The sequence below is a fragment of the Chiloscyllium plagiosum genome, chromosome 23 (genome assembly GCF_004010195.1).
Source record: "Chiloscyllium plagiosum isolate BGI_BamShark_2017 chromosome 23, ASM401019v2, whole genome shotgun sequence".
NCBI classification, from domain to species: Eukaryota; Metazoa; Chordata; class Chondrichthyes; order Orectolobiformes; family Hemiscylliidae; genus Chiloscyllium; species Chiloscyllium plagiosum.
The window spans coordinates 31,500,166-31,510,095 of NC_057732.1; the positions used below are offsets into that span (position 1 = coordinate 31,500,166).

The 9,930-nt window shown below is 40.2% G+C and overlaps 1 protein-coding gene across 5 annotated transcripts in view; it reads left to right on the forward strand.

Moving 5' to 3' along the window:
• The window catches only part of fam185a (family with sequence similarity 185 member A), an 86,395-nt gene that overhangs the window by 44,969 nt on the left and 31,496 nt on the right, over positions 1-9,930 (forward strand). For 4 of the 5 annotated variants that reach the window (XM_043713829.1, XM_043713831.1, XM_043713826.1 and 1 more), the window contains exon 5: positions 2,559-2,600. The exons of the other annotated variant lie outside the window; for it this stretch is intronic. In XM_043713829.1, the coding sequence (XP_043569764.1) occupies positions 2,559-2,600 (42 nt within the window). The remainder of the gene's footprint in view (positions 1-2,558; positions 2,601-9,930) is intronic. 5 annotated transcript variants of the gene reach the window in all.

Consider the following 9,930-nt stretch of genomic DNA (forward strand, 5'->3'; position numbering starts at 1 on the left):
GGTTTGGAAATTGCAAGATTTAGAATTTCCCATGTGCACAATTTTTATAAATATTTCACTTTTTAGCCAATGTGCAAGGCTCATCAATTGGACTTCCTGTGACTTTTAAACATTTAAACTTCTGTTGAGAATATGTCAGAATACCCAAATTTAAAATCTTAAACAATTTAGACTGTGCTTTAATGATTTGGGGATTTTGCAGATACCAAAAGAAACTTTCCTGCAAATGAATAAACTGTCATTTGAGATTAAACACATTTCCATTCTACAATGCCTTTGGACTAATACAATTTCCAGACAGCCTAGACAGAAATAAAGTACAGGCATAAAATATAGTTTCTTTAAATAATGTAGTTGCAAGATTGGGTTTCATAGCACCACCCATATTAGCAGTCTAAAAGCTTCAATGGCCTAAAATGGCACTGGCTAACCATCCAGCATAACCCACATACTGTTGATATTTTTAATTAAGCTGTTCAGAGGTATTAGGATACACCTCTGGAGAAGGTGAGACTTGAATCTGGACCTTCTGGCTCAAAGGTAGGGACACCACCACTGTACCACAAGAGTCATTGTAGAGTGTATTCCAGCTGGTATTCCCAGGCAGTCTCCCATCCAAGTACTGACCAGGCCTGTTTAGCTGCTGAGCTCATTGGGTATTTTTAGGCTAGAATGGCTTTAGGCAACTCATGTGCTGTATCTTTGGAACTGCAAATGACCAAATTGAGTGAAGGCTATTGAGAAAAGATGCTGTGTGAAGAGTGAGGGGAATGCCTCACTGCAGGTGGCTTTTAGACATCACAACTTTTCATTGAGCGTATCTCCCTACTGCCACCAGATCCATGGACAATGCATGAAATGTCTCTGGCAAATTAGTCTGATTTGAGCTATAATGGTCACAGTGACATTGAGCGTTTTCTTTATTTTTTTTTAATTGCATCAATGTTTCCAACATAGCTTGGTGTAATCTCTGCCGATGCGTCTGGATTGTGACAGCTGGCATCTAAACTGGCTCAGCCGAATACATTGTGTTTTTTTTAATCCCTGAGGGGAGAAACAGGTGAAAGGGCAAATTATTTTACCAGGATAGCAGAAATGATGGTCTGTGATAGCATTGACTGAACATATACTACCCTAGTATATATGGTTCGTGACCATCCATGACTTGACTACACTGTTATAAGTAAGAACCATGGAGCTACCAAGAATGTTAGGGTGGAGACCATCAATGTGCTGAATATTTGTGCTATTCAAATTTGTTGTGGTCTGCTTTGTCCTTCATAACTGAACTCTTATGTTCATGCCATGTGAATGCCATGAGAAATCTGGACACTAGCTCCAGAAGGAGGCATCTCAAACCGTTTTGCCGTGCAGTGACCAGGTGCACCTACTCTGAATTCCTATTCCTTGAGAAGAACAATCACATTGTCCCTTTGACCAACATCACAAAATAAAGCGATCAATGAAAATCTTTTTATTATCGCCTTTATCCAACAGCACATCCAATTTCTAACAAGAAAGGAATTGATTACCCTGGAATGGGACTATTTGGCCCCGCCGTTTTGGCTCTAAATTGTTTTAGCGCTCATTACCTTGGTGCTGAGCCAATACATATAGATAACCATAGTGTGAAAATTTTGGTTTGTCTCTCTTGCTTAGAATGTTTTCAGCAATTTCTGGTATGGGCTCTACAAGAAAATAGAAAGCAAATTGTATTACAGCTTTCCAATGTGAAGACAGAAGGGCTTAAGTATCATCAAGGCAGTAGATGACTATTAACAATTGTTAAATGAGAAAATGATTACAAAACAAGATTTGAATCTAAAGCGGGTCATTACAGCTTTGACTATCAACTCTTGCTAGTTGAGAAAATTACATCGGGTCATTAGTCATCCTCTCTTCTTTAACCAAACAAGACTTTTTTTAAATTCTGAATTGGCGTCAAAACAGCTCAGCGCCAAAGTAATGAGCACCAAAACAGTTTAGAGCCAAAATGGTGGGCCAAATGATCGGTGCCAAAAGGGCGGCGCCAAAACATACCCGACCCTGATTACCCTAGTGCAATCTTTTGGGTATATGTGCATATCCTGGTGCTCCTATATAGTGTTGTCCACTGCCTGTGGCATGGCAGCTGACTTTCATTGATGCAGACTACAGATTACCTTACAGTATGATGCCAAGCTTTGAGATCCTGGCTTCAATTTGCGCCACTTTGTCATGGATGGCAGTAGGTGATGGATTAGTGGTATTATTGCTAGACTATTAATCCAAAAGGATAGCCCAAAACATTAACTCTGATTTCTCTCCACAGATCCTGCCAGACTTTGAGTTTTTCCAGCAATTTCATGTGTTTGTTTATGTTCGTGCATGACTAATCTATATAGCAGAATTTATATATTTCTGCTCTGGGTTTCAAACAAATAAAGTCAAGTTTTCATGGATTATCTGCTTTAATAATCTGAAGTTCCATGCTGTTAATAGGATATAAATAAGCTTCTCTTAATATTTTTGCTTCAAAGGCCTTCTGTTACAATATTTCTGTATTATTCCACATGCAGGAAATGTTACAGTTCGGACTGATGCAGGTTCTGTTACAGTCGGTAAGAAACTATTCCATTTTGTTTGTATTAATTCCAATTTATATATGGGAATAATTCCATCATAACTCTAATTATAGTTTAGCTGCAAGTATCAGTTCTGAGACCGTGTGGGTATGTACTTTGCAAACAAAAAGACAAGGCTCCATTTAGCGACCCCTAATAACACTTTCTACTGAAAGTAGAATAATAGATCTAATCTCAAATGACTAAGAAACAATTGGCAGAATTTTCTAGGCCTGCCTGAAGCTTTTAAAAGAGTAGGTGCGGATCTTAATTGGCAGAAGGCAAACATTTACTTTCCCGATGGTGAAGTTTTGCTATTAAGTTCTTAGAGGATTGGTTAGAGTTCCTGAATTCATTTGCATTCATTAGTATATTATCAATACTCATGAAACACCCCCCAGCTGGTGGAATTACATTGTTGGGCCAAAAACAGGAAACATATGTGTTCACAAATCTGACATGGGGTTTATACTTCTTCCAAGCTCTGGTGAGTGCAGGTATTTAGAAATACTTGGATTTTTCATATTCAAGGTGTGTCTTTTCACAAACTTTTAGTTTTAGGGTTGAAGCCAATCCATATTGATCAGTTCATGACAAACCTGCCCCAGCAAGGCAACCACACTGACTAAAGCCATCAAACTTAACTGGGGAAGCTAAGTGAGTTGAACTCCACAGGAGTTTAAACTCAAAAAACAATATTTTGTGGACATAGATGTGTCATCGTCCCATGTGAGCCTTTGGTGAAAAACTGTCAGATGGCTGCATTATCCTAGTTGTGATGCAAGATGAACAATCTGATAGTATTTGGGCTGCTGAATAGTACAGCTCCTTCTGTGTTTTGAATCTAGATCCTGGCAGATGTATAAGAGGAGAAAGTGAAGACTGCAGATGCTGGAGATTAGAGCTTAAAAATGTGTTGCTGGAAAAGTGCAGCAGATCAGGCAGCATCAAAGGAACAGGAGAATCGACGTTTCGGGCATAAGCCCTTCAGGAATGAGGAAGGGGTGCCAAGCAGGCTAAGATAGCTTGGCACACCCTCCTCATTCCTGAAGAAGGGCTTATGCCCGAAACGTCGATTCTCCTGTTCCTAAGATGTATAAGAGGCCATACCACTGCGATGTCAGTAGTGCTATATTGGTAGCTGCACTGAAATGGCAGAAATTTATTACGCATTGATTGAGAAAGGAGATTCCTGACACCGAATCTCCTTAATGACAGTCATCTGTTGTGACAACCTTACAGTGCCAGCACTCAAAGGAACATTGAGCATTGAATATCCTGGTTGAATTCAGCAGGTCATTCAACCTCTTAGAACTATAGAAAAGTAACAGTGCAGGAAGATGTCATACAGCTCCTCATGTCTGTGCTTGCTGAATAACATAGCTACCCATTCTAATACCACATACCAGCACCATGTCTGTAGTCTTGTAGGCTGCAGTGCTTCAGATGCAAATCCAGGTTCCTTCTAAATGAGTTTCCACCTCAACCAAACTGGGGAGCAAATTACAGATTTCTACCATCTTCTGGATGAGAAAGCTTTTCCTCATGTCCTCTCCAATCGGGTCATGTTAGTTCTGTGCCCTCTGGTAATTGACCTTTTCATGTGGGGAAACAGGTCTCCCCTGTTCATTCTATCCAAGCCCTTCAGTATTTTATAGCTTGATTATGTCACCCCCTTCACCTCTTATAAGGAAAACAGCTCTAGCCTATCCAATCTTTCCTCATACCTGTAATTTTAAATCCCTAGTAATATTGTTGTAGATCTTCACAGTACTGTCTCCAGAAAAATTATGTTCTTCTTGAAACGGAATAACCTCAACTCCAGCTGTGGCCTGACAAGTGTCTTATAGTTCCAGCATTTTCATTCCTGATCTTTTATTCAGTACTTCACCTAATGAAGGAAAGTATCCCATATAGTTTCTAACCACATTATTTACTTGTCCTACCACCTTCAGGGACTTGTAAACGTGCACTCCAATGTCTATCACTTCCTCTACCCCTCTTAATACCTTCCTTTATTGTATATTCCCTTCCATTGCTTTGCTTGCCTTTTCCCAAATAAATCTGTACTTCTCCACGTTAAGCTCCATTTGATGCTTTTCCACAAACTTGACCCAATCATTAATTTCTTCACAGTTGACAGCCAACCTTTTCATTATCAACTCTTCAGCCAATTTTGTGTCATTAGCAAAGTTTCCAATCACACTCCTCTCACTTGCCCCTTGTGACACTGGAGCCAGATTCTCTTGAGCCTCCCACAGGCTTTGGCCTTTGTAGCCGTCTCTGTCCAGGCTGTCTTCATCAATGGGCAGCTTCTAGTCACCATCCATGAATAAAAGAACTTCCTTTCTCTCTGACTGCCTTTACAAGAACCTCTGGGGAGGCATCCATAAAGCAAGGCTTTTGACTGGTCTCTGACATCTCCAGGGGTGGTTGAGGGTGGTTGATTTATTGAAATGTTATCCAGCAGTGTTATATAGCTGGGCAGCCACACATGCCAATCAGTGTGCCAGTGATTTTAAATATGGTGCCAGATGTTGGAACCCTGAAGGTCCTGACAGGCTTCAGACCCTCTTATCCATAAAATTTGACATTTTATGCATGTGTGAGAAAAATGTAATTGTGTGGGGCACACAACCAACCATAGCAAAAGCCCCTTCTTAGATGATTTTTGAAACTGCGCCTGCCTTGCTGAGGTTTCCCTAAGCCTGCACTAACAACAAGGGTATTCTTACTGTCCAAAAGTCATTTTCACTATCAATTTTTTAAAGCCTGTATAGTGTGTCTTCAGATAAATGATAATCTCTGCTCTTTTATTTTCCTTTCAAACAAAGCATTTATTGCTCTTATGTTTAAATACTCAGACATGTGCAATGCCCAACCATTTATATTATTTGTCATTTGCTTGTAGTCTAGAAATTCAAGGAGTGCTTTTATCTAGCCACCCTATAATTAGCAATATTTACTTGCCAAAGTCAAAATTAAGCATTTTGTTTAATTTATTAGTGTGTCTGGAAAAAAGGGGAAGTTATGCAAAGTTGATCATGACACACTTTTTGGCTTAGTACTTTTAGTTAAAAAGATCAAAGAAGAAAGTTATATTCTTTCATTCACAAATCTGTGAATGGACTATAGTGGTTCAAGAAGGTAGCTCACCCCCACTTCCAGTGCAGTTAGGGATGGGCAATAAATGTTGACTCAGCCTGTGAAGTCTGTATTCCCTGAATAAGTTTTTTAAAGTTTCATTGGAAAAATAATTTTGCATTGGATGAAGTTAGTGTAAAATGTACCATTTGGTTTCCTGAAAAGATTGTTGGAAGTTTTTAAAATTATACTTCTGTTCTGATCATGGTTAATTTTCTTTTCCAGTTATCAAAGACAAAATAACTTGTATATTAGCTGATAAAAGTAACTTTGCTGGTATTAATACATCACGTCTTTTGGTCCTTTTGGTTTAATATCAGTCATTGGATCATGACGCAATTTGCAGATTTATTATCTTAAATTTTGACTAGCCTTTTTTGTTAAGAATGTGAACTCTTGTAATTTAGAGAAGCAAGTTACTGAGGCAAAATTGGTAGCAGCGTGACATACTGGCCAGACTAAGACAGAATACCTTTTTGTCATTATTAACTGAGGATGAGCTATTATAAATCTTGGCTTTAGTTTTGTGAAATTGAGTGATTCCAGCTGCTCTCCTTCTGGCATGAGTAGTATAACAGGAATTAACATTTTTGCTACTACATATGTCTGAGCATAAGGAGATTAGACTTTTTTTGTTCAGTTACGATCAGCTGTATTCAGTAGATAGAGTCATAGAGATGTACAGCACTGAAACAGACCCTTCAGTCCAACTCATCTATGCCAACCAGGTATCTCAAACCAATCTACTCCCACCTGGCAGCACCTGGCCTGTATCCCTCCAAACCCTTCATATTCACATACCCATCCAGATGCATTTTAAATGCTTTAATTGTACCAGCCTCCACCACTTACTCTGGCAGCTGATTCCACACACGTACCACCCTCTGAGTGAAACGGTTGTCTCTTAGGTCTCTTTTATATCTTTCCCCTCTCACCCTAAACCTATGCCCTCTAGTTCTGCACTCCCCACCCCAGGCTCAAATCCTCCAACCCTGGCAACATCCTTGTAAACCTTTTCTGAACCCTTTCAAGTTTCACAACATCTTACCGATAGGAAGGAGACCAGAATTGCATGCAATATTCCAACAGTGGCCTAACCAATGTCCTGTACAGCCACAACATGACCTCCCAAATCCTGTATTCATTACTCTCACCAATAAAAGAAAGCATACCAAATGCCTTCTTCACTATCCTATCTACCTGCGACTCCACTTTCAAGGAGCTATGAACCTGCACTCCAAGGTCTCTTTGTTCAGCAACACTCCCTAGGACCTTACCATTAAGTGTATAAGTCCTGCTAAGATTTGCTTTCCCAAAATGCAGCACCTTGCATTTATCTGAATTAAACTCCATCTGCCACTTCTCAGCCCATTAGCCCATCTGATCAAGATCCTGTTGTAATCTGTGTAACCTCCTTTGCTGTCCACTACACCTCCAATTTTGGTGTCATCTGCAAACTTATTAACTGTACCTCTTATGCTCACATCCAAATCATTTATATAAATGATGAAAAGTAGTGGACCCAGCACTGATCCTTGTGGCACTCCACTGGTCACAGGCCTCCAGTCTGAAAAACAACCCTCCACCACCACCCTCGGTTTTCTACCATTGAGCCAGTTCTGTATCCAAATGGTGTGTTCTCCCTGAATTCCATGAGATCTAACCTTGCTCACCAGTCTCCCATAGGGAACCTTGTCGAACACCTTACTGCAGTCCAAAAAGATCACATCTTCTGCTCTGCCCTCATCAATCCTCTTTGTTACTTCTTCACAAAACTCAAACAAGTTTGTGATACATGATTTCACACGCATGAAGCCATGTTGACTATCCCTAATCAGTCCTTGCCTTTCCAAATACATGTACATCCTGTCTCTTAGGATTCCCTCCAACAAATTGCCCACCAGCGATGTCAGGCTCATTGATCTATAGTTCCCTGGCTTGTCCTTACCACCCTTCTTAAACAGTGGCACCACGTTAGCCAACCTCTAATCTTCCGGTACCTCACCTGTGACTATCAATGATACAAATATCTCAGTAGGAGGTAATTTTATACTGTTAGTGATCAGTTAATTTCTTAACAATAATAACTTGCATTAATTTAAAAATACAATAGAAAATGGTAAAATTTCACAAAAACCCAGAAATTGTTAATAAAAAAGACCTGATGAAGGGTGATACCTGAAATATTGACTCTTATATTCCCATGATTTCTGATATTGTTTCATATTTCCTAGAAGTAGCCTTTTCCTCTTTCTGTTTTCCTTCGTATAATGCCATGAACGTGGTAAAATGTTGCAACGTTCCACGTGAAGGAAAAACTGCTGGGCAGTAAAGGATAGCATAGATGACTGAAGTTTTAGTTGAAGTGAAAAAGATTTGAGAATGCTTTTAAAGACATCCAAATATGGAGAAAGATAGGGAAGTTTAACAAGGGAGACCTCTAATTTTGGCTGAAACTGTTGAAGATCACAGTTGATTTTAAACTGTAAGCTAGCTATGCACCAGCTTAGAAGGAAAGGTGAATGAAGAGATCTGGGTATTCTTGACTGTGAATCACTGAAAGCTAGCATGCAGGTGCAGCAACCAATTGAAAGGTAGATGGCAAAGAACAATAGATTGACAGGATTGTCTAACTGAAACACATTGGAGCAGGAATAGGCCATTTGGCCATTCAAGCCTGCTGTGCCATTCAATAAGATCAAGACTGATCTTCCTATTCAGAATCATATTACCACTTTCTTCACATACTGTTTGATCCCTTTAGCCCTAATAACTGCATCTAGCTCCTTTTTGAAAATGTTCAATGTTTTAACCTCAAGCACTCTGTGGCAGAGAATTCCCAAGGCTTACAAAGAAATTTCTCCTCATTTCTGTCTGTAGACTGTGCCCCCTCATTTAGGATTCCCTGATCAGGAACATTCTTCCCACCTTTACTGTCTGTTTGTGTAAGGATTTTATAGCTTTCTGAGATCCCTCTCCATTTTTTGAAATGCCAGTGAATATAGTCCTGACCGATCTAGTCTGTTTTGATATACTATCTTGCCATCCCAGGAGCCAGTTAGGTACATCTTCGTTGCACGCCCTCCATAGCCAGAAGATCCTTTCCTCAGATAAGGAGACAGAAAAACTGCATACAATATTCTCAATTATTGTCTCACCAATGCCTTCCATGCAAGAGGCCTAGCAGGGAAGGCAGATGAACTCAGGGCATAGTTAGGAACATGGGACTGGGATATCATAGCAATTACACAAATGTGGCTCAGGGATGGACAGGACTGGTAGCTTAATGTTCCAGGATACAAATTCTACAGCAAGGACAGAAAGGGAGGCAAGAGAGGAGGGGGAGTGGCATTTTTGGTAAGGGGTAGCATTACAGCTGTACTGAGGGAGGATATTCCTGGAAATATATCCAGGGAAGTTAAAAGAGAAAATGCTGGAAAATCTCAGCAGGTCTGGCAGCATCTGTAAGGAGAGAAAAGAGCTGACGTTTCAAGTCTAACTGACCCTTTGTCAAAGCTTTGACAAAGGGTCAGTTAGACGCAAAACGTCAGCTCTTTTCTCTCCTTACAGATGCTGCCAGACCTGCTGAGATTTACCAGCATTTTCTCTTTTGGTTTCAGATTCTAACATCCGCAGTAATTTGCTTTTATCCAGAGAAGTTATTTGGGTTGAACTGAGAAATAAGATAGGGATTGTATTATAGACCCCTAATAGACATAGGGAAATTGAGAAACAGATTTGTAAGGAGATCTCTGTTATCTGTAAGAATAGTGGGGTGGTTATGGTAGGGGATTTTAACTTGGAGGAGAAAGTGAGGTCTGCAGATGCTGGAGATCAAAGTTGAAACTTTATTGCTGGAACAGCACAGCAGGTCAGGCAGCATCCAGGGAACAGGAGATTCGACGTTTCGGGCACAGGCCCTTCTTCAGGAATGAGCAGAGAGTGTTCAGCAGGAGAAGATAAAAGGTAGGGAGGAGGGACTTGGAGGAGGGGAGTTGGAAATGGAGATGACCTGGGGTGTGCAGTGAGAGAGGGACTCACTGAAATCTTTGTAGAGAGAGGCAGAGAGCTTCTTCAAGGAAGGCATCCTTGTAAGAGGATTCGCAGTAGGTTGAAATCTTCGAGGAGAAAGTGAGATCTGCAGATGCTGGAGATCAAAGTTGAAACTTTATTGCTGGAAAAG